At 43.4% G+C, this 26,010-nt stretch overlaps 1 protein-coding gene across 1 annotated transcript in view; it reads right to left on the bottom strand.

Moving 5' to 3' along the window:
• PNPLA8 (patatin like phospholipase domain containing 8) overlaps window positions 1-26,010 on the bottom strand; it is an 80,567-nt gene that overhangs the window by 15,529 nt on the left and 39,028 nt on the right. The window contains exons 6-8 of the mRNA XM_068276520.1: window positions 21,591-21,648; window positions 14,287-14,481; window positions 2,874-3,069 (exon numbers count right to left, since the gene is read on the bottom strand). Coding sequence (XP_068132621.1) covers window positions 2,874-3,069; window positions 14,287-14,481; window positions 21,591-21,648 — 449 coding nt within the window. The remainder of the gene's footprint in view (window positions 1-2,873; window positions 3,070-14,286; window positions 14,482-21,590; window positions 21,649-26,010) is intronic.

The following is a 26,010-nucleotide window of genomic DNA, read 5'->3' as shown; positions in this document are numbered from 1 at the left end:
CAGAGCACAATGCTATACAGTGGTGGGTGAGCGGTGTACTACTGTTCCCAGCAGAGACACAGAGTGGCAGTAAACACAATGCCATATAGTGTGGGTGAGCGGTGTACTACTATTTCCAGCAGCGACACAGAGCACAATGCTATACAGGGTGAGCGGTGTACTACTGTTCCCAGCAGACACACAGAGTGGCAGTAAACACAATGCTATATAGTGTGGGTGAGCGGTGTACTACTGTTCCCAGCAGCGACACAGAGCACAATGCTATACAGGGTGACTACTGTTCCCAGCAGACACACAGAGTGGCAGTAAACACAATGCTATATAGTGTGGGTGAGCGGTGTACTACTATTCCCAGCAGCGACACAGAGCACAATGCTATACAGGGTGAGCGGTGTACTACTGTTCCCAGCAGACACACAGAGTGGCAGTAAACACAATGCTATATAGTGTGGGTGAGCGGTGTACTACTATTCCCAGCAGCGACACAATGACCGGGGGACCCTGGCTAGCCTGGCTGGAGAGAGAACTACCCTGCCTGCCTACCCAAAGCTAAACCCACAGACAAATGGCGGAGAAATGACGTGGATCGGGTATTTATTTACCCGAACCACGTGACCCGTTCGGCCAATCAGAGCGCGTTCGGGTCCGAACCACGTGACCCGTTCGGCCAATCACAGCGCTAGCCGAACGTTCGGGTAACGTTCGGCCATGCGCTCTTAGTTCGGCCATATGGCCGAACAGTTTGGCCGAACACCATCAGGTGTTCGGCCGAACTCGAACATCACCCGAACAGGGTGATGTTCTGCAGAACCCGAACAGTGGCGAACACTGTTCGCTCAACACTAGAGGAGACTGACAGGGGGACATGGCTGCCAGAGGGGAACATGGTTGGCACAGAAGGGCATGGTTGGCACAGGAGGACATGACAGGCACAGGGGGAAACAGCAGGCACAGGGGGACACAGGAACAGCCAATCCCTACACTGACCACATAGGGGAACACAGGCAGGCAACATGGGAATAGGCAATCATTACACTGTCCCCTTATGTGGTCAGTGTAATAGTATGTAGAGTAACTGGGGGGTGAAAAATCCATAAGACGCCCCTGCATCATAGACGCACCAAGGTTTAGTTTTTTCCTGATTTTTGCCTTCTAAATCTGGGTGCGTCTTATATGCCGGAGCGTCTTATACGGCGAAAAATACGGAAATTGCACTTTGGGTGCATACACACACATGCACACAATTTTGATTGGCTCTCATACTACAGGGAGGATCAAGATTGTGTGTGTATATACACCCTTAAATCTGAAAATTATTTACATGAGACTGGACGCAGTGTCTATGCCTTGCAACTCATAGCTGCAGCAGTGGAAGGGTCACCCTGGCCACCACAATGCATGCTGGGACATATAGTACATTAATGTGCCTACATCTCCTGTAATTACATTAATGTACAACGTCTCCCAGTGTGCATTGCAGTGGCCAGCGGGGAGGGACACTTCCAGTAGATGTAGTGTAGATGAGGAGCAGCCTACAGCATACAGGGACAGGGATATGGGTGCTCTGCTCTACTATTTGTTGTTTGAGCAGGACTGTTACTTCTCGGTTTTTATTGATTTTAATAAGAGTAAAAAAAAAAAAATTAAAAAAAAAAAAAAAGGCTTTAAAACACTTCTTTGGCTTTGGTTTGTGTATAAAAAAAGGGTTTTTATTTACTTTACAACTCCCCAATGTTGCTTTAAATGTGCACTTTAGAAGAAAATGGAAAAAGCGGGTTGCTGGTCGGGTAGCCGGGCTGCGGGTCGCGTGCAGGTAGCGGGGCTGCGGGTATCAAATTCACCTGAAAGCGGGTTGCAGGTCGGGTGCGGGTATCGGGTATGAAAAATTGGACCAGCGCAGGCCTCTACTCTACGCAGAGTCAAAGAACAGGAAGTATTAGCGAAACTCTCATGAAGGTGCGGTATAAAAAAACAACTTGTATAAAGAAATGTAATATATGCAAGTTAGGGCAAATTTTCTCAAAGAGTAAATAGACAATCTGATACATGTTCTAATTTTTTTCCATATGAAAGGATAGAGTTGAGTGTATTCCACTTTGATTCACTGTCACAAATCAATTATCACTGGCGTCTGGAAAAATTAACTTGAACCTCAGTAAAGAACCAATGTTCTTTAATATCACAGGACAAAAATCCAAGCAGTATGTGCTGGAATTCAGCTGGCAGTATTCAGCACGGGGCTAATTATTAAATTTAAATGTTAATTTGTACAGTGAGATACACAGTACAGGGCAGGAGTGAACAGGTGCTCAGTGTGACTTATCAAAGCTACTTAACTCATCTACCTGAGAATCCAGCACATTTACAGGGGCTGGAGTTTCTAAGAAGAGAGTATTCCCATATTACAGTAATCCTCCATTCAACTAGGAGTCTACATAGCACCCTTCACTTGCAAAGCAGCAGCCAGATGAAGTGGGCTGAACCTGCTAGTCAACCTTTCCTGGAATTGCTAGGTCTGCTAATTTCAGTCTGGCTGGTGATCACTTTAAGACTGAGGTGAAGATTACTATGGGCCCCACTCACCACTGAGAAAGCATTGTATGAGAGTGGGGTAAGGAGACAGGAAAAAGACTGGAAGAGAAGAAAAGCACATGGGCACAAGTGTAGGAAGATGGCAAGGACAGGGCAGCAGAAGGTTGTGGTTGGAGGACAGAAGGGAGTAAAAATGTGTGGGGGTTCGGGGACAAAGGGACACAGGTAAAGTAAGTGGGTAGGAAAGGGGTAAATAGGTGTGCCAAGACTGGGAATATAGTTGCAAGCAGACTGTATATGCTAGAAAGTGGTGAAGAATAGATAATGGAATTAATGCTCACCTTCTGTATCAGTAGCGCTGCTGATCACATTGGTTATTTTAGCTTTCAGACTTGTGTGGGTTGCTGTGCTCTTGCCTATACCTTCATAACGACCCGTTCCTAGTGAGATTACACACTGGAAATCCACACCGGGCCACAAACGTTTACATTCATGAATTGCCAATGCACATGGGTTGTTAATATGCAGTCCTCCATCCTGTAACAAAGAACAGAGATATTAAAATCCGTGAAGAAACAGAGATGATGGCAGTTTCCAGCTCTATCATATTAAAGCAGCAGGGTCAGCCATACTATGCCAGGATAAAAAAATAACACATAAGTGTAGATAACTTAACGACATGCTCTGCTTACAGAACAGATTTATTATACTGTCCAAATTTTGATTTCTGTGAATTTTATATAGTAAATAAAGAGAATTATCTTCCAAGCATTTGCCATCTTGATTCCCTCTGACTGAAGCCAATACTGATGTCATTTCTTCCCTTACTTTTTTCGCCTAGAATCATAGCTAGATAGCGTTGTAAACATGTGAGCACAGCAAGATCAGATGTAAGCCTTGTGTCACACTGAACTGCCCTCAATCAATCAGTGAGGAGCAGGGATGTGGGAGGGGAGATGACAAGCTTCCTTGTCATCGGCCAGTCTGACTTCTAACAATCTTTCCAAAAAGATTTTAAGCAATGCAGGAAATGTCTAAAAAATATGACCTAGAAGGCTTTTACTATGAATACTTTTAGTTAAAGCAGCAGGATCAGCCATACTATGCCAGGAACAAAAACATATATATATATATATATATATATAAGTAGATAACTACTAATCTACTTACATAACAGATGTATTGTACTGTCCATGTTTTGATTTCAGTTAATTTTATATGGTAAATAAAGAGAATTCTGTTGAAGGCATCTTTCATTTTGGTTCCCCCTGACTGAAGCAAATACTGATGTAAGTTCCACCCTTAGGGCTGGTGCACACCAAGCGTTTTTGATAGAGTTTTCAAAACCGCTGCTGCCTGTGAAACCGCTTGGCTAATGTATCTCAATGGGATGGTGCACACCAGCGGTTTGAGGTTTTTAGCAAACCGCAAACGTGGCTCCCGCAGCATTTTTGCGGTTTGCAGATGCGTTTCTGCCTCAATGTAAAGTATAGGATAGTGAGACAATACTGAGTAGGAAGGAACGTTAAACAGTGGATGGTACACGCCTATAGGAAAGTGGAAAAGTGCTCTGAAAAAATTTAGATCAGAGCGATTTTCCAGGCGTTTTTGTTACAGAAGCTGTTCAATAACAGCTTTACTGTAACAATATATGAAATCTGCTACACAAACACTCCAAAAAATGCTAGGCATGTTTAGAAAACCTCTCTAAACATGCCCACAATCGCTCTGAAAATCTGCTTCAAAAACCTCTAGTGTTTTGCAGATCTGCTAGCGGTTTTTGGTGTTCACTGGGCCTCACTCCTTTTTTCTCCTAGAATATGCTCTAGCTAGCTTGCTTTGTAAACAGGTGAGCACAGCAAATTCAGGTTTAAGCATCATGTCACAATGAACTGCCCTCAGCCACTCAGTGAGGAGCAGGAATGTGGGAGGGGTCATGACAAGCTTCCTTCTCATCTGCAATGCACCAAATAGAGGCAGGCTGATAGATGAGATTTATTACAGTAGAAACATTTCTAATTAGAGTGGAGTGTTTGCAATGCATGGTGAGGTTCTAGTCTGCATAGTGAACACAGAGCAGTGGGTAAATGGAATTTGATTTTGTGCCTGACAAGTCCTCTTTGAGACATCCTAGAGTTCCTGTTTAGACTATTAAGATCAGGGGTCTTAAACTCGCGGCCCGCGGGCCATTTGCGGCCCTCGATACAATATTTTGTGGCCCTCACTGGCAAAAGCTTCCTTATAGTTCGCTTCAGTACTCACAAGTAATTTGCCGCATCCCCGCCGCTAAACAAGGGCTGCAGAGCCCCCAAATCGCCCAGGGGGCAATCCGCCGGCATTTCCTGGAAGGGGCAGAGCTTTGAGCTTAAGCTCTGCCCCTCCTGATGTCAATCACCGCACGGATCGCCGCCTCTCCCCGCCCCTCTTGTGAAGGAAGAGTTAGAGGGGCAGGCAGAGGCGGCGATGCGCCGCGATTGTGAAATTCCTTATGCGGCCCAGCCTCATCCTGACTTTGCCTCCTGCGGCCCCCCAGGTAAATTGAGTTTGAGACCCCTGATTAAGATACTGTATATTTCGGGATGTGCGTGAACAAGAGTGCCAACAACTTCAGCCAATATGCTGCTCATACAACAAAACCTACGTGTTATACTACAGCTGCTATTTAGAGATACTAAAGTTACTACAACAATCATGCTAAATGATAAGAACACTAAACATAGAAAGGGAAAGACAAAACACTAGCTTTGTTCTATACCTAAATCATTTTTAAGATAAAATATTATGAAAGCAACAAAAGCTGTAATAAGCAAAGTTTGTGAAAATAGAAGCTCAAACAATTGTATGGCATGAAGCAGCACAAAAAATAATGTGATGACTGCATAAACTAAACAACCTACGGGAATTCACCTTACAGCAGCCAGACAAACAGATGAATAATGTTCTCCCTCATTGCTGAGACACTGCACTGCACACAAGAGCTGAGAACTAAAAACTGGAGCAAGCAAATCTACAAATGGCACGGTTTCCCACAAACACAAGCCAGCTGTTATTTATTCACTGAGAAATTGAATCTAGGAATAGGACTGGCTGCTTTGGGCAACTGCTCCACTTTTCTCTAGACTTCATTTGCTCCAGTTTGCCATTGTTACCGTACTGTCCTCATGAGCTCTGAGCTTTTTAATTATAGAGTGAGAATCAGGTATGTGTACCTGGACAAGGGATGCTAATAGCATCACAGACTCAGTTTAATGTATCTTCTTTTTTTCCCGCCGGATGCAATTACTGTAGTTAGGCATTAGAATTCACACCATTCTCAAATGATCTGTGACTACGAGCATTTTCAGTGTATTAATGTCACCCTTTGAAATTCTCCCACATAAACCAGCCCCCCTCCCTTATTTCTTTTGAAGAGAACCTTGAGAGATCATCATGAATTATTAACTGGTGATTCATACAGAGAGGGATCCCTTTACTACAGCACAGATGGATGCATAAGGGATGTTAAATTGGGCCAAAGAAAAAAATATCTTCAAGTTTTCAAAGGCTTGGATAGATACCTAGAAACTTGAATTTTCTCAAAATAAGTGCAATACTAATGAATGGAATAAATAATAGACCAAATTTATGTAATAACTCCAAACCACTGTAGATTCTGTTTTCTGTATAAAGCATCAAATGTTTCACAACAGCATGGACTGTCTAAACAAAGAACAGATATATACTGTTTATTACCACAGATAGAATAATCTGAGGATAAGTCACACACACACACACTACAGTGGTAAAAATGTTGGGGCTTAACTTAAGTCTTAATAAGTACTGTCATTTGTTAGCATTAGTTGTCATTACTGTATAGGGCACCTCACACATGCCTTCCCGCAATGTTTTCAAATGCGTAAGAGAGGCAGCTTTAAGTGGAAAAATATATGGCCTGCCAGAGCTCTAGATACACACATACCAACACACATACACACACACACACACACACACACACACACACACACACACACACACACACACACACACACACACACACACACACACACTGCCGTGACCGGCCAATAAGTGGACCCTAATGAGCTACCCTAGCGCCCCGCGTAAAGAGTGTGTTGGATACATGCCTGTGAAAGCATAGCTACCTGTCCTCACTTCAGCTTGCATCCTCCTATCTCCCCAGCAGCTTCCAGGCTCACTGTCATGAGACCACAATGGGCCTGGACCTCTAGTAGACAGTTCAGAAGCTGCTGAGGAGACTTAAGGATGCAAGGATACCTGGGTGGTATCCGGCAATTATGATAAAAGGTATTTGCAAAAGAAAGTGGATGTTCAATAAACCACAACTTTTGTGTTTGTTCTGAATTTTTGTTTTTAATTTTTTGTCAAGCCAGTAGAATGCCATAATCACACTGAAAATTGTAATAATCTCCCAGTGTGGAGAGCTCTGTCATAACAGGGAAGCTTTCATCACAGCATATATTTGTACACCCATATTGGATATTTTGATGTGGAGGATATTGAGCAATCAATGATAAGAAGCATGAGGATGACTGGAATGGTTTGCTTATACATTAACCTGCCAAATAGCGGAAAAGCTTTTCCAGGAAATAGCATTCCTATTTAAGTGGACAGTCAAGACAATGTCAACTAACTACACTACATGACTAGAAATACTTCATTACTGCTAGAAACAATGAGCATGCTAAAACAGGTAATAAGGTAACCAACAGCTCAGCCATATTATATGAGACACATCTTACATGAAGTGGCTAATAAACTAGTAAATAGTGTTCAACATACACAGGAAACCACTTGCAGCAAGTCTACTCCTTTCCTATACAGCTAATGGTGGTATTTATGCTGCTGTATGCTCATTTTCCCTACAGTTTGTTAATGCTTTAGCTTCTGACCTAAAAGTTCATTCATCATGCATAATCTAAACTCATGCTTGGACCTTGTTCACACCACTGTGGCTTGAAATTGCATTATTCATTAAGCAGCATTATTACGCTGTGTTAGCCATCAATTAATTGTCCTTTTTACTGCATCTATTGAATTCTGTCATAGTGGACAATATAATCACATCCCAAACAATTACATTTTATTTCTATGGTACGTTCACATTGGGTGTGGTGAGTTTTGTTGGAGTAAGGCTGCTTCCACACAGGGACGTTACAGGCGTAACGCTCCCCCAACGCACCGCAATGTAACACAAGTGGAGAGCCAGCTACAGTAGCCGCGCACATGGCTACTTAATATTCACTGCACTGGCGGCCACTGATTGGCCGGCGGGACCACGTGATGCGGAGTGTCTCGCTCCGCATCACGTGGTCCCGCCGGCCAATCAGCGCCACTCTGGGAGACCTTATAGGGATAGAGCCGCCTAACGCGGCTCACTCTACCGTCCTCTCTTGCAGCACCATACGATGCGTTAGGTGCACGTTATGCGACCTTAATGTGGCACCTAATGCAACGTCTTGGTCTGCAAGTAGCCTAACTTGCAGCATACATTGCATTTACAGGACAACGTGCGCATTTTAAGTGGTAGTGAAGCATACTTTCGATGTACTATATGCTCAAAACAGGTAAAGAGGGCGCCAGAGGCACCCTGGTAAATGGGTGCCATCATAAGCACTTATGTAATTTGGGAGCTTTATGCCAACATGAGACCTAATGCAGCAGCATTCATTTCTATATTCCGTTATCACGTGAATATGCAGAAGCATTCATTTCTATATTCAGTTATCATGTGAATATGCAGCAGCATTCATTTCTATATTCAGTTATCACGTGAATATATGCACCAAACATGTACCATGCAGGTTATTTTCAGTCTGGCACAGGGCTCTATTACATAAACTAAATCCCTGCTTTACCTGGCTCTGACCTGATAGCGTTTAGTTACATTCAGCTAAAAAATGGGCTGCGTTGCATCCTGTAACAAATGTTTGCATTTTTTAAGAGCGGGTAATTCAATGGCCCATATGTACCGTATATACTCGCATATAAGCCGACCCGCATATAAGCCGACCCCCCCACTTTTACTTAACAAACCAGTAAAAAATGATTGACCCCCATATAAGCCGGGGGTAGGAAATGCTGGCCGCCTTATTCCCCTAGAGTGTCCCAGTATCGCTAGTATAGTGCCCAGTATAGCTAGTATAGTGCCCAGTATAGCTAGTATAGTGTCCATTATAGCTAGTATAGTGCCCAGTGTAGCTAGTATAGTGCCCCAGTATAGCTAGTATAGTGCCCATTGTAGCTAGTATAGTGCCCATAATAGCTAGTATAGTGCCCATTATAGCTAGTATAGTGCCCAGTGCAGCTAGTATAGTGCCCCAGTATAGCTAGTATAGTGCCCAGTATAGCTAGTATAGTGCCCCAGTATAGCTAGTATAGTGCCCCAGTATAGCTAGTATAGTGTCCATTATAGCTAGTATAGTGCCCAGTGTAGCTAGTATAGTGCCCCAGTATAGCTAGTATAGTGCCCATTATAGCTAGTATAGTGCCCATTATAGCTAGTATAGTGCCCATTATAGCTAGTATAGTGCCCATTATAGCTAGTATAGTGCCCAGTGCAGCTAGTATAGTGCCCCAGTATAGCTAGTATAGTGCCAATTATAGCTAGTATAGTGCCCAGTGTAGCTAGTATAGTGCCCATTATAGCTAGTATAGTGCCCCAATATAGCTAGTATAGTGCCCCAGTATCGCTAGTATAGTGCCCCAGTATCGCTAGTATAGTGCCCCAGTATCGCTAGGATAGTGCCCCAGTGCCCCCCCGCCTCCCCTCTCCCCCGCGGCCGCCGCTGCTTTTATCTTAGCAGGCGCCGCTTCTTCTATTCCCCTCCTCTCTGGCTCCGTAGGACAGCAGCACTCTTCACGGTGGCTGCTGTGATCAGACAGGAAGCAGCGAAGAGCGTGGCTTCCTGTAGCGGCGGTTGCTTTGGGAACCGCTCTCTCTCTCTACTGCAGCCGCCGTGAAGAGCGCTGCAGTGATTTACGGAGCCGGACAGGAGGGGAATAGAAGAAGCGGCGCCAGGCAGGTAATTGCAGCGGTAGCGGCAGCCGCGGGGGGGGGGGGGGGCGGGATCGGTTTTGACAGTGCGGGGGGCTCGGACCACCATCACCAGCACCAGACTCGCATACAAGCCGACCCCCCAACTTTTGACCCCCTTTTTGGGGGTCAAAAATTCGGCTTGTATGCGAGTATATACGGTACTTAACGTTTATAGAAATCATTTTCATATTCTCTTTAATAACTTCAAAGCATTTTACAATGGAAAAAATACCTACAAGTTGGTGAAAAAGTACTATCCAAATTATGTGTGTTAAAAAAGGTGTGAAAATATAACTTAGTAGAAAACTCAGGAAAAAAAGTGAATCTGGGCGTACCTTGGCTATTCATCCTACACCGCAGGGGGGGGGGGGGGGGGGAGGGGGGGTGTCTATGCAGTGTAAGCACAGAGGTATTGCCTTCAGGCTGAGCTCTACACTCACCTTCCACTATCCATAAACCAGTAAACCTCTCAAGGGCCAAAAATGGTGCTGTCATTTGTCTGGATAGCAGAAACCAGCCATTCTTCAGATGAGCTTAACATTAGTAAAGTCTCCATCAGCACACAGAAAAGTTTTAGGGGGGGGGGGAGACTTTTTAGCACATTTTTTGTGCTGAAAAATTGAACAATTAGGCTTATACGAGAGTATATAAAAGATACAACAATACTAAAAACATAAGTACAGGTAGTCCCAAGACTTACGAACGACCCGCCGATACTAACGACATGGATTCTGTGTTTCCATGGGAACAAGTAAAAAAAAAAAATTTTCAAAGTGGACTTGCAGTTTTTGAGAAAATCTATTTTAAAAAGAAATCAAAGAAAAAATGGCTTTTAAACTTGTATAAACAGGTACAAAGGGCAGAGGTGACACAGAAGGGGACACTGGAGGCACAGGGGGGGCACATAGGAGGTACAGGGGACAGAGATGACACAATGTTCCGACTTAAGAACAGTTTCAGGTTAAGAACGAACCTACAGTCCCTATGTCGTTTGTTAGCGAATTTCATATGCATTAAACAGCAAATTTATTGCAAAAATGTGTATAGGCAGTATAAGTCAGAAATATTTTAATGGTGGAGCCAACATAACACTGTAGAATTGTTGCTGTCCTAAAGGATGCTATTTTTTAATTATACAGTATATTTGTTTAATATTAAACTTGAATTCATCAAAACACTGTTTGTTTCAGTTTTGTAATTGCCAACAATGATTAAATGCTTTTTATATACTGTATAGTGCTGAGGGTTTGTGAGGTTTTGTCATTTATAAGAAGAGACGGGCCCTGGCCCACATGCAATTCACTTTTTGCTCCTGAGTTTTCCTCTAGATCATTTTTCATCTTCTCTTTAAAAGTAGGTAAAAAGTACAATCAAAATGTTGACTATTGTCTTGCTTTCTGGTGGTTATAAAGGCATTTTATTGGTAGGTTGTGAAAATATCACCTAGAAGAAAACCTAGGAGAAAAACGTAATTGCATATGGGCCAAGGGTCCTTATTCAGTTTAAGTTTTCACCTATTTGGTATTTTCACATCTTCTAAATAAGCCACCAGCAAGCAAGAAAATACTCAGAATAATTTTGACAGTACAGTATATATAAAAAGCATTTAATCATTGTTGGCAATTACAAAACTGAAACAAACAGTGTTTTGATGAATTCACATTTAATATTAAACAAATATACTGTATAATTAAAAAATAGCATCCTTTAGGACAGCAACAATTCTACAGTGTTATGTTGGCTCCACCACTCAAATATTTCTGGCTTATACTGCCTATACAGATTTTTGCAATAAATGTGCTGTTGAATGCATATGAAATTCATCAGTATACTGCTCTTTTGTTCCCCTCAGAATGTACAGTGCAGTAGAATACAAAGCAATGTGCATCAGAATGCAGTATGCACAGTGAGATATATGACTTGGCACATACAGCTGTGATATTTGGGAGCAAGGTCTGCTGACTCCATAGTAACCATTTCACAGTGTTTCAAAAGACATGCTTTGCATTGCTTTATATTCTCTGAGTTTGCTTCCCTCATTTACAGACACTCAGAATAATGTCCTTCCATTACTTACAGGTGCCCCTTAAATATTTATTTCATCAAATTTTAATTCCAATAGTACAAACTAAAGAATTCTTCACATCTTGTTTTATTAAAAACAAAAACCCTTTATCTTGTTGGCACTATGCGTACAAGTAAAAAGGGTGCCGTGATAATTTGGGAGCTAACAGATAGTTGAATATCAGTAAAGTGACCAATACTCTACTATTGGGCAGTGGTTATTCCGATAGTAGAACATCAGTAAATTTTACTGATATTTTACTATTCCTAAATCTTATCCTGTTCTCACATTAGCCCTTTTCTCTGCCGATGCCTAACCCTAAATGACCCCCCAACTGATGCCTAACCTTAACATACTTCCGCCCTAGCCTCAAAATCCTCCAATATTTATCACTAAGCCTAACCCTATTCTAACACAAGCCCACTATTTAGTGATACTTGCCTAAAGAGAGGGAATACTCAGGTTCCTACTGAGACTTCCCTCCCTGCTCTGATGTGCCCCGTCGCTGAGCGCAGGCCCCTGCAAAATGGTCACTTTCAGCTCATCCCATCACACTGGTCAGGTATAAAAGGTCCCATAGACTTTGATTGCCGAGCATTAACATGCGGTAACGCAACGCAATGAAAACGCACCAGTGTGAAGGGGGCCTTAGGAAATCTGATTTCCCATTTTGCTCATTTGCTTTCCCTTCTATCGCTATTTGGACTATAATTTGCTTTGAGCACCTGTAATACTTGAAAATGGTTGTGTTGTACTTAAAGATATTTGTAAATCCAAAAAGTATTGCATAAACCTTTAGGTCCCTTACATGACTAAGTGCTTCAGCATTAAGTTATCAAGCATGAGATCTTCTATGTATAAAAATGTGAAATATTTTGGAAGCAGTCTTGTCTTCCCATAAAATACCAATGCACAGAGTGTTGTAAATAGTCAGAATAGCAGACAGACACGATACGTTGCTAAGCAGTTTCCCTTTATTTAACACTGTGTGTTTACTTCCATAAATAAAGTTTAACAGACTTAATTCATTAAGGCAATGTAAATGAATACATTGGAATCAAGCAGCAATTACCCTGCATTGTTTTACACTGCTCTGCAATGAAGACATGCAAGTCTGACTGACTTTATTAGAGATGCCAGAAGTGGAGTTCTCTTAGGTAAATGACCGACAATTCAACAGCATGGTCTGTATAGGTCTTGTGACAGGGAGGCCACAGTATTTGGTTGGAAAAATGGGGGAAAACCAACTTAGTATTCTGTAGTTAGACAGGGAAGACATAGGTGTGAACTCAACAGATCCAGTGGTTGAGAGGACTTAATGGTACTTGGCAGCTGCCAGATTCCTGGCAGGAGCAACAGTTCTGTGGAGTGCAGCTTCAAAGTTATATTTACCAGAAGTATCTGGCAAGAAACAAACAAGGCTAGACTCTAGCAATGACCCTAAAAAACACTGCAGTAGTCAAAGCTGTAAACTAAGCCTTTGGAAATTTCCTTGCCAGACTCCAGTATCCAAATTCAATCCTGGCGATGTTTATCATGGAGACATGTGGCAACAAAATGTCCTTTGGTTGTAAAGACTAATGCGAGTTAGCTCAACAATTGTCTTTCTGGCCATTCTGCAAATGAACCTCCAGTACTGCTTACAATAAGACTGGATAAAATGGGTGGAAGGCCTGTTCAAGTCCTGCCATACATGGTATAATTTTGTTCATCCAATCTTACCATTTCAATGTAGTATAAGGGTAAATTAAGTGAATATACTCAAAGGATCATTTAGGCAGTTCCCCTATATTACATAGAAATGGTAAGATTGGATGGAAAAAAATTGTACCGGGTATGGGCAGCATAAGAGTGGTGATATGGTTATGCTTGGACCTTGTAACCTCAGATCAGTTCCAGGACCAGTTTATGGATGCTTTCATGGGGTCACCAAGCACTACCCTTTATGCTGGGTACTGTCTGATCCCAGCTAGACCCTGAAAGAGTGGTGATGTTGGGATGTAAAGGACCAGCAAATTAAAAAAAAAACAAAAAAACTAAGAAACTATAGCATGACTGTAAACATATACATATACATGACTGTAAAGATAAAGATGCAACAGAGAGAAGTAAACTCACAAGACATAGTTATGAAAAATAAATTGTGTTAATACTGAGTAGTATAAGCACACTAACAGCACAAAACATACATTACCTGTGTGCTGGTGCTAGGTAGCAGGGACTATCCCCATGCACACAATGAAGAACAGGCTTTGCTATATGAAGGGTAACATTGTTCTACTGTATTTGTAAAGCTTGGCAACTGATGCCAGAAGGCACAATATTCTGCTCACAGTAATAGTTTTTATTAGTGTCAGGACTGTCAGTCTGAAACCAAATCATTCCAATACAGATTTATTTTTTTGTTTTAATGGGATCAGGTCAAACATAGACTAGAGAGGAATAACGAAGTGAAGTAGGGGGAAGTATTGGACATGATTATCCAACAGCCTTCAGGCGCATTTACAAAGCTGTACTCTGTGATGATGTTCTAATAAATGTTGCACACACGCAATACTCCATCATGCTATGGGAGGAATAGCTTATTCTATGCATTACAAAGAGAAGACAATGGGTAATCAGAAGCCACACTTACTTGATGCAGGTCATTTCCAAGTAAATACTCCTGAAAGTACCCAGGTGCTGCAGAAGAGGCTCTAATTGCCTGCCACAGATAATTCTGACATCCTCCTAAATAATGAGATTTTACACCTGGAAAATGGTTGTAATTCCTGAACACATACGCTTTGAGAGGTAATCCTCTATTAACTATGGTGCTCACAGCCGCAACCTAGAAGACAGTGAAACAAAGTTTATGAGGACACCGATAGCACAAAATTACAAAAAGGTTATCTCTACATTATATATAAAGTATAAATGTCTAAAAGAGAGATTGCCTGAGGCTTGTAAATTAATAATGGCGTAAAGTTGGATGAAAAGCCAAATCCAAGCACATTAGACAAGACCAGTTATTGCTCTAGTTGAAAAAAAAAATGTATAAAAAAAATAAAAATAAAACAAATTATATACCGTGGGACTTTGGTTTGTGAGCATAATTTGTTCCAGAAACACACTTGTAATCCAAAGCACTCATATCAAAGTGAATTTCCCCGTAAGGATAAATGGAAACTCAGAGGATTTGTTCCACAATCCAAAAGAATTTACAGAAATATATTTAATATAAAGTACTATATAAAGTACTATATAAAGTAAAAAAAAAAAAAAAAAAAAAAAAAATCACTATAACTAAGGGCCTGTGCCCACTGACGCAGTTGTGTTTACTTTTCAGTTACACATCCGTGGGTACTTATCCGTTAGCCGGGTGCATCCGGCAGGTGGCGGCAAAACTCCACCAGAGTTGCATCTTTCCCTACTATCCATGGCGGCCTGGAGGGGGAATAGTAATTAGCGCCACCTGCCGGATGCGCCTGACTAACGGATAAGTACCCATCAATGTTACAGATACTGAATAGCAGACAGAAGCGGACACAACTGCATTAGGGCTCGTTTCCATTAGCGCAATTTAAGCCGAGCTTTTGGAAACGTGATCGCAGGGACATCAGAGTGCATAACTGCACTGTCTTGATGTTTCCAATCCATCATATTGCATAGTTGCACGCATTTTGTCATGTTTGCGCCGATATCCCATGCATAATAAATTAATGGGATCTCAAGCACCACCTCTGGGGGAATCACGTGCAACGCAGAGCCGCGCTGATGCACACCTACCTACATTGCAAATGAAAACAAGCCCTTAGTGGGCTCAGGCCCTTACAAAATCATTGCTATCTGTTAGCTCGCCCAACCTTTTTTGTGTGGCTTTAACAAGGAACTTATACAATGACAGCTGCTTCTGCCTACTTTTGAGCTTTTCAGGGAAGTTAAAGGGAACCTAAACTGAGAGTGATATGGATGTTACCTTTTAAACAATACCAGTTGCCTGGCCGTCCTGCTGATCTCTTTGGCTGCAGTAGTGGCTGAATCACAGACCTGAAACAAGTATGCAGCTAATCCAGTTTGACTTCAGTCAGAGCACCTGATCTGTATGCTTGCTTGTTCAGGGGTTGTGACTGAACGCATCAGAGACATAGGATCAGCGGGAAAGTGGTATTATTGTAGCCACCCTGGCGTTCTATTTCCCCAGGATTTCCGTGCAAAAAGTGGTTCAATTAATTTCCAATAATTTTCAACCAATTTTTTTTTTGCAATCATTTTTTTTATATTGAATTCAATACGGGTTATTGTATTGAATTCAATTAAAAAAAAAAAAGGGTTTGCTGCGAGATTTTGATGATGCTGTGTGACACTGGTGCCATCAACGCCGATCAACGGGGGACATGTGATCGCCGAGGGAGAAGCAAAATCCGCCAAGGGACATGGAAGAAGGCACTGGGGAAGCTATCAGAGGTACGCGACGAGGGATCAGCATGCCAATGGTGAGTATAAGAACCAGATGTATTAGGCAGATGTACAGCCAGGTATAGTTAGCAAGATGTGCAGCCAGGTATTTAGGGAGCAAGATGTTTGCCAGGTGTATAGGAGACAGATGTGCAGCCAGGTGTATAGGAGACAGATGTGCAGCCAGGTCTAGGGAGTCATATGTATAGGGAGCCAGGTTTGCTGGTGCCTCTGCCCCCCTCCCCATTGCCCCCTGACTGTGGCCGGGTGTCCCTTCTGTGGGGGGGGGCTCCCCTTCTGTGCTGGCTGGTAGTGGCCGGCGGGGATCCCCTCTGTGGGAGGGGGGGGAATCCCCATACTGTGCGTGCGGGTGGCCCTTCTGTGTGTGCGGGGGGCGGGTATCCCCTCTTATGGGGGCTAGCTGTGGTCGGTCGGGGACACCCCCTTCTGTGGTGGTGGGGGGGAGGTGGGTGTCCCCATCTATGCGGGCTGTGGGTGGCCTCTCCCTCCTCTTCCCCCCACCCCTCCCTCCCGATCCCCCGTGTTCCCCCCCCCCAATCCCGTGTCTCCCCCGTCAGAAGCCCTGATCTACTCACCTGAGGGCTTTCTCCTGCAGCGGAAGCGGCGCACCTCCTCCTCCATCGAGAAGTCTTGTGTTCTCTGTAATTACAGTAGGCGGCTTAGTGACGTCACCAAGCCGCGTACTGTAATTACACAGACCGGGACTTCGGCGATGGAGGAGGAGGGTGTCCATCGCGGCCGGCGCAGGAGAAAGCCCTCAGGTGAATAAAGCAGGGCTTCTGACAGGAGGGAGACACGGGATATTGGGGGGGCACGGGGGACAGAGGGGGAGGGAGAGGCCACCCACAGCTTGCATAGAAGGGAACACCCACCTCCCCCCCCCCCCCCCGCACAGAAGGGGGTGTCCCCGACCGGCCAAGACCAGCCCCATAGAAGGGGATACTGCCCCCCCCCCCCCGCACACACAAAAGGGTCACCCTACATGCACAGTATGGGGATCCCCCCCCCCCCCAGCACAGAGAGGATCCCTGCACCAGCCACCCGCCGGCACAGAAGGGGAATCCCTGCACAGCCCCGCACATTCTCTGCCCCGCTGGCTGCACAGGGATACCCAGGGTGGCTGGATGCTAGTTCTGTATGCTGTGGGTAGCACAGATCGCTACCCACAGCGTGCTGACAGGCATCCAGCCATCCTGGGGAATCCTTCTGATGAGGGAAAAGTGCAGCCGTCGGGGCAGAGAAACAAGAAATCTCCCTGGCGGTATTGACGAGCTCAGCTGGTCAATACCGCTTTCAGCAAGTTTTTCCTGGACGAGCTGAGCTCGTCAATACCGCCAGGGTGGTTAAAAGGAACAATCCATATGCTTCTCAGTTTAGGTTCCCTTTAGGTAGAGTTAAGTACAAGCCTGCATCGTAAAAGGGAGAAAAACCATTGGCTCAGTTGTGATGAGGTGACTTGCATATATGGTACATTCCGTGATTGTATATAAAGATGTTGCGTGTGTGTTTGTGTGTGTGTGTGTGTTTAGCATGCCTATGCTGTGTAAGACAGTACTAGATATCCATTAACTGAATAGCATGCTATGCAAACTGCTGACCGTTAGAACTAACAAAGCATTCAGAATGTTCTACTGAGCCTTATAAACTATAATTCACATGATGATCCAGCACTTCCTGTGGGTAAGACTCACTCAACACGGAATCATTTAAAGCACAGTGGCGACACTCATTAGGAACTTTTTTCCAGTTGTACAGGCAGCGTGGCTGACATTCAGAAAATCAGTGCGTCTGCTGCCTCCGTCAATCGAATTACTATTTTGCAATGTAGCATTTTATAAAGTGGCCTTTGTGTTTTACAGAAGCCAAACAGCATTACATCATCACTTGATAAAGCAGAACATAGCAGTGAATAAACTCCCCAGCCCACAGTTGTATTATGTTAACTGAATAATTGATCTACTTAAGGGTAAGTGATGCTTTTCAAAACTGGAAAACAACTTTCTTTTCCAAAAAAACTTTTATATTGAAATTGTTAAGCAGAAATAGCCATTCATATTTTTTATTTTCATTATTCTATAGAAAGGAAAAAAAATGCTGAGCCTCTGATTTGCTTGTCTAAGAACTGAGCGCACTAGTTATATTTATACTAGGCATGTTGGCTGAGGCACCAGAACAAAGAATTGGCCCAGTATTCAGGTACGTTTCTCAACATTATCACAGCACATACCCCTTTATTAATGACAGTGATGGCCGCTGTGAGTAACATCATCCCAAGTACCCCTTGGCACATACATATTGCTTAGCCATACTTCATAATTGTGTATTCATGCCTTTCAAACACTCCTTGATGGTTTTAATCGACTATATACACTTATTATACTCCCTCACACTGAAGGAAAGTGGGGGGAAAAGAATAACATAATATGGCTGGGAAGGAGAAGGAAGTGGTATTTACAAACATAATAGACATCGGAGGCCCAGGCATGACATAATGGAGCGCTGGTAGTTCCAGCATAGTATAATGTGACACTGGTGGCACAGAAATATCAATGGAAGCTCACGTGTTTTATAACATATTAGTAGTATAGGATAATGTGACACAGAGAATTAGAATGACATAATGTAGCTCTTAAGGCAGCAACATTGTACAATGGTACACTGAAAGTCTACATATGACATATTGAGGCTCTGGAGGTAGCAGCACAAAGTTGATGGCACTGGAAGTTACACAAAGGGTTATGCAGTGGCCAACAGGTTATTAATAGTTGCCTTGCAGCTTTAGAGTCCATTGATTTGAACATGATCACAACACACTGTATGTAGTTGACATGTTCTACATAAGTTTGTGTGGGTATTATTCCACATGCCAAAAAACAGAACAGCAGGTGTATACACTGGTTCTAGGTAAGGAAGTCAACAAATGTAAAGGATCAGTATGAAAAAATAAAAAGGTGTAGCACCTTTTTTTTTTTTTTTTTTTTTAAGAAAAAAGTCAGCTATAGTAGCTTTAGCTAAAGATCTGCTTTAAATATATATTTATTAATCTCTTGCAGTTTTAATAAATTATATGGCTCATAGTATTAAAAGCATATTTTGACAAGCTATTCATCACAAGTACTCTGCCCCCAGGTAGCCTGTATTACTAAAAAGACGGCATGGTTACCTCTTTAAATATGTACAACTACCTATCAGAATGGCAGACAGGTTGTAGTGCTGAACATTATTAATACATTAAAAATGCATGTGTTTATGGAGTCAGTGACAGAGGAAGAGGATTACCTTCTCTGACTCTGCTCCACTTCCAAGACTACTAAAAGACAATATGAACATGATGCTCACATATTCATTTTTGATTGATGCTGAATGTCAGAAGTAGCCTACATTCTTGCCACCAATAGACCTTGCATAATAGTGAGGAAACACTGAATAATAGCATACAGTATTGATTCATTAATTTATTAGGTTTCCTGATGAAGACTTCCACATTCTTTGCTCCCGCTAGATGCTAAATGAAATCACTACACCAAAATGTGCAGGTTATTAATCATAGAACAGGAACAGCTGAAATAATGTGCACTTTAAAGGTAATGTGCTGGAAAAAAAAAACTAGGTTTTCTATATTTTAAATAGCAATGGTTGACGATTTTGTTCTCGTCTTAAAGCAAACCTATGAGGTTTGCAAATTAAAAATGTGATACTTACCTCAGTAGAGGAAATCCTCTGGATCCTCTAAGGGCTTCCAGCGTCCTCCTCCAACAGGCCATTCCAGCGCTGAGAGCCCTGAAGCTCATGGACGCCAGGATGCACACCGTTTGTACAGTAGCATACACCCGCTTGAGCTTCAGTGAAGGAAGCCGAGCCTAATCAGGTCCATGCTACTGCGCAGGTAAAGATGGCTTGCACATGCGCAGTAACCCAGACCTGCTCAAGCTTCAGTGGAAGAAGCCGAGCCTTATCAGGTCCATGCTAATGCGCAGGTACAGATGGCTTGCATGTGCGCAGTAGCCCAGACCTGCTCATGCCTCAGTAGAAGAAGCCAAAGCTAATCAGGTCCATGTTACTGCGCAGGTACAGTTGGCTTGCACATGCGCACTAGCCCAGACCTACTCAGGCTTTAGTGGAAGCTGAGCTTTATCAGGTCTATGCTACTGCGCAGGTACAGATGGCTTGCACGTGCGCAGTAGCCCAGACCTGCTCATGCCTCAGTAGAAGAAGCCAAAGCTAATCAGGTCCATGTTACTGCGCAGGTACAGTTGGCTTGCACATGCGCAGTAGCCCAGACCTACTCAGGCTTCAGTGGAAGCTGAGCTTTATCAGGTCTATGCTACTGCGCAGGTACAGATGGCTTGCACGTGCGCAGTAACCCAGACCTGCTCATGTCTCAGTGGAAGAAGCTGAGCCTAGTCAGGTCCATGCTACTGCGCAGATACAGATAGCTTGCAAATGCACAGTAGCACAGACCTGCTCGGGCTTTCGGCAGAAAAGTCCAGCCTGAACAAGTCCATGCTACTGTGCAAGCAGTCAAAGGTCTTTCGGGGTGATACAGCACTGGGACAGTGAAGGACGATGGGGAAAGCCTCTGGATTATCCAGAGTCTTCCCTCTATTGAGGCGAGTGCCCCTTTGGGGCACTTTTTTCCCCTACAGGTACACTTAAAAGGCAACGTCCCTGTAAATCCTTTAAATATTCAAAGGCTATCCAGCTACATATTTAACTTAGCAAAGTCTTCAATACCTTCTAGTTCAGTTACAGTTGTACAGCACGCTGTATTCTTAGCTCTGTCCATCAAGGACATTCAAAATTAGTTGTTTCCCTGCTGAAGCAGCAGAAACAATGGATCCAATTTACTAAGGATACCCCCTAAACTGGAAAACACTGGGTGGCACTGGAGATTGCAAATGATCCTGTAACCTTGGCCTGGATTCATTAAATATTGTCTGGGTTCCCAAGTTTTCTGGGTCATATAAGATAATAGTGAGGAATATGGAATGGACAGTCAGTTAGACTTCGTGTGCCATTACAGCTGTGTGTACAGGCCTACAGCTGGAACCATTTTAGGAAATGCACGTTTTCTTGGATTTACTTAAAAAAAATTATAGTGACCAAAAGTAGGCATGAGCAGCACACAAATGACCAGTGTGCACTGGAAATTTCACCTGTATACTAATAGGACTTAACAGTAAATGACCAAAGGGATCCGTTCCCACTCTGATAACTTCCACTTATTAAATATTTAAAAAAATAACACAATGGGATAAAATCACACATTTTCAATGGTAAAATGTAGTGTTGATGCCAGTGACACCAAACCTTACTAACTTGGTCACTGAGTGACTGTGTGTCAAGGTTTAAAAAAGTGGGCTGAGCCAACAACAACCAAATTAATACCTGGCAACATGGGTTTTCAGCGAGTATATATTAGTAAAGTGTTGTATATATACTGTAATATAAATGTATTGTTCACTTAAATAAAATGCATACCTTGGGACAATTAGGATTTCTTGCTGTCTCAATCATTAGCTCTGAACCCATTCTTTCCCTGTCAGACAATAACACAAATGTCAGTTTAAATCTAGAAAACAATGTCAGAGATATTGAAAAAAAGTATACAACATACTCTACTCAAAAGAAAAGCTGAAGTGAAAGGACTAAGAAAGATACGATTATGGATTCATTCTGCTTGCTGCTCCTCTGCCAAAATTTAAGTATGCAGATCAGATGTTCTGAATCAACTGGCTGCATTCTTCTTCTTATTAATATTTTTTATGACAGTTGTGTGTGACTATATTACCGTATTTTTCGGACTATAAGACACTCCTGACCATAAGACGCACCTAGGTTTACAGAACAAAAACCAGGGGGAAAAAATATACTAAACCATGATGCAGGGACATCTTGTGGATTATGCCCCTTTGTACCTTATGCCCCCTTGTACCTCTTGTGTCCTCCTCTGTCTCCCTTGTGTCCTCCTCTGTCCCCTCTATGTCTGCCTCTGTCCTCCTCTATGCACCTTTGTGCCCCCCTTGTGTCCTCCTCTATGCCCTTTTGTGTCCCAGTGTCCTCCTCTGCATGGGCACAGTACAGTAAGTCCCCGACTTTGCAGCGAGTTGGAGGTACGTAATGGCAGGCGTTCACAAGTCAGGAACTCCCTGCATTTGGACTATAAGACGCAGTGACTTTTTTGCCTCACTTTTTGGGGAGAAAAGGTGAGTCTTATAGTCCACAAAATACAGTACATTCTGATAAGAAGGAAGAGAAAATGTAACTTGCACATTGTTTATAAACTACAGCACAAAGCCTTCTCTGCACTTTTGTCTTGACTCCTAGACCTATACCCTGCTAATGTCTTCTGTGGTGCTGAATAGAGTAATAAACAGCAAAATCGAAAGAGGTCGGTACCACCAGTAGTATTAAAGCTCAATTACGTTTATTTGCGCCAAACACATGACCGTAACAAAGACAGACCGCTGTTTCAGACTTTCGTCCTTCTTCAAGCTGCATATATAGACTATATGCAGCTTGCAAAAAGACAAAAGTCAGAAACAGCGGTCTGTCGCTGCTATGGCCGTGTTTGTTTTGCATTAATAAACGTAATTGAGCTTTAATACTACTGGTTGTGCTGACCTCTTGATTTTGGCCCCTAACGTTACCAGGGAGCTGGTCTTGGCACACCGTGAAATATTGTTTTTGAGTGCTCCTTCTCCCTACAGTTTAGAGTAATAAACAGTGGTACATGATACAGAGTTATTAGTCAACAAAAATATCAGTGAAATTATCGATAGCGCCGGATGAATGATCTTGCATGAGCAGAGACACACAGATGTAGATTTACGGCCTTCCATAGGGGCAAAACTGGGCATTTGACCAGGGCCGACAGGTTCCCTCAGTGCTGTCTGAACAGTCTATTCTATAAACTCATATAAGCAGGACTCTGGTCTTTTGTGTTTTGGTTTGTCTCGTCTAGGGATGCTCATTCAGAATCCAGGAAAATGTAATTTCCGCATTTCCGATTGGAAATTGCATTCCTGCATCGAAATTCGGAAATCGGTAATTCAAGTGCCGTAGGCGGTTTTTCACGGAAATTGCGGAAATTTCCACCGACTTTAACATCAATTTTATCAAAAAGTACAAGGTCTTTTTGAAAGATTTTTTTTCCTGTCTTGTTCCCACTATTCTGCTTAACAAACTCTAAAAAATTTGGTGTTTCTAGCACCTATAGGGGGCTTTGCTATTAACCTCTAAAGTCTGCATCCTACCACATATCGGTAATGCAGATTTTCTGCATTATACATTACAGTGTACAGCTGCCGACATTAGCAGTTTATAGCAAAGCTTCCATAGGTGCTAGAAACACCAAATTTTCATATATTAAGCTAAAAAGAGTAGGAACAAGAGGAAATAAAATCTTTCAAAAATACCTTGTACATTTTGAGAAAATTGATGTTAAACTCGGCAGAAATTACCGCGAAAATCTGCATCGGAACCACTATGCGGTATGATGCCGACTCTAGAGGTTAATAGCAAAGCCCCCACAGGTGCCAGAAACACCAAATTTTCAGGGTATGTTAAAGGGGTTCTGTGGGGGAACCTTAGGAAAAAAACCACCACTTACCGGGGGCTTCTATCAGCCCCCTGTAGCAGTAATGTCCCACGCCGTCCTCCTCCGATCCGCCGTTCTCCGCCGCCGGCCCCGGTCTAGCGCAGCACACCGCCCAACTGCGGCTGCGCAATTGTGGCCTGCTCGCTACCTCCCGCATCATCGGAAGGTTACTGCGCAGGTGCAGTGCAAGAAAACTTCATACTGCGCAGTAAGCTTCCGAGGTCGCGAACGGCAGCGCGCATTATTAGGCTATGTCAGACGAATAATGCCCGGTGCCGGGGAACAGCGGATCGGAGAACGGCGTGGGACATTACTGCTACATGGGGCAGATAGAAGCCCCAGGTAAGTGACAGTTTTTATCCTAAGGTTCCCCCCACAGAACCCCTTTAAGCAGAAGATTGGGAATAAGGGGAAAAAACAAACTTTCAAAAAGACCTTGTACTTTGAGAAAATTGATGTTAAAGAGAGTCTGAAGCGAGAATAAATCTCGCTTCAGACCTCATAGATAGCAGGGGCACGTGTGCCCCTGCTAAACCGCCGCTATCCCGCGGCTTAACGGGGGTCCCTGATCCCCCAAATCCCCTCCGTAATGCGGGGGAGCGCTTCCTGGTTGGGGCAGGGCTAGCCGCTGCAGCCCTGCCCCACCGCGTCTGTCAGCGCGTATCTCCGCCTCTCCCCTGCCCCTCTCAGTCTTCCTTCACTGAGAGGGGCGGGGGAGAGGCGGCGATGCGCCGCTGACAAACGCGACTGGAGGCAGGGCTGCAGCCGTTAGCCCTGCCTCCAGGAGCGACCAAGTCTGCGACCAAGTGTCGCAGTGGGGGGTTTGGGGGTCAAGGGACCCCCGTTTAGCGGCGCTATTGCGGTGGTTTAGCAGGGGCACACGTGCCCCTGCTAACTATGAGCTCTGAAGCGAGATTTATTCTCGCTTCAGAGTCTCTTTAAATTCGGTGGAAATTACAGTGAAAATTCGCATCTGAATGTGAAAATTGGTAGCGGAATCGGTAGCAAGAGCGGTAATCGGTAAGGACGGAAAGCGGATTTTCCGCGAAAACGGAAATTGGCATTTCTGACCATCCATACTCTAGTCTTAGTGTTGCGGTTTCTGTTTTACTGTCATCTATATATGCATTAAGTAAGGAGTGCCACACAACTACGTATGATCTAGACTGGTTTTGTTTGACATGTAATTTGTTCTTCGTACATACTATATTTCTACACCACAGCAGAAATGTTCTCTTGGCACATCTATTATGCAACGTGACATGCGTACATTATTTTAATGTAAAATATATCGTCTTATAGACGGCATTTTCATTTTCTTTGAGCAGTAATATGTTATTGCGCATGTTCGAATTTGGCACTTGCACCGTGCAAAACACTGAAGATGACCGCACACAGGGCCATCTGCTTCTTAACTTGGTGGAGTGCTATCAGGGACGTAGGTGTATTAAGGCTGCTGTAAGAGCAGCCTAACAAGGTGGAAATGATGCATACATAAAAAAGGTGCAGGGGATTGCCGCTAGTAAAATATCGCTAAAGTAAGCTAAGTAATATTTACCGATATTTTACTATGGCTAATCATAACCCTATGCTCACACAGAATCCTTTCCTGGTGGTGCCTAACCCTAACCCCCCTCCTCCCCAGGTGGTAAATAACCCTAACCACCCCCCCCCCCGGTGGTCCTAACCCTAAGACCTCCCTAATGGTGCCTAAACTTAACACACTCTGGTGCCGCCTAACCCCAAATCCCCCCCCTAAAGCTAACCCTCCCTCTCTCGCAAGCCCACAATATTTTGGCACCCCAAGGCACTCCGTGCTTGGTATGCAATGCCGCAATTTTGCTATCCGCAAGCCAATTTTGTTTTCCGCATGCCTGTCCGCCGAAATTGCCCCCTCTTGCCGCTAATTGGGCGCCAAAATTTACCTGCTTAGCCACATAATGCGGCTATTCTAAAAACTGTTCAGTAAGCCAGTATTGTCATGCGCTGTTTCCGCACATCGATAATACCATTAGTTAGTGCATCAGGCCCATTTTTTTATGAATAAAGCCCCTAGAATGGGAACAAGTGTTTAGACGTTTGTGGGTGCATGTTTTTTACTGGTCAGTGAAAGCAACAGGCAGGGAAGCCATGGGAAAGAAAACACCCCAGGAGTTCACATGCCTAAAAACAGATTTAGCAACAGTGGCTCCAATATTTCTATCCATGAAAAACTGCATTAACATTTATGTGTCAAAAAATATTTGAAAATGTTTAAGGAAGACTCAAATTAGGCTGGATTTACACTGAATTGCATTATAA

Source organism: Hyperolius riggenbachi, chromosome 3, assembly GCF_040937935.1.
Source record: "Hyperolius riggenbachi isolate aHypRig1 chromosome 3, aHypRig1.pri, whole genome shotgun sequence".
NCBI lineage: Eukaryota > Metazoa > Chordata > Amphibia > Anura > Hyperoliidae > Hyperolius > Hyperolius riggenbachi.
The sequence above is the reverse complement of the archived record's forward strand: the minus strand, read 5'-3'. Positions and strand labels throughout refer to the sequence as shown.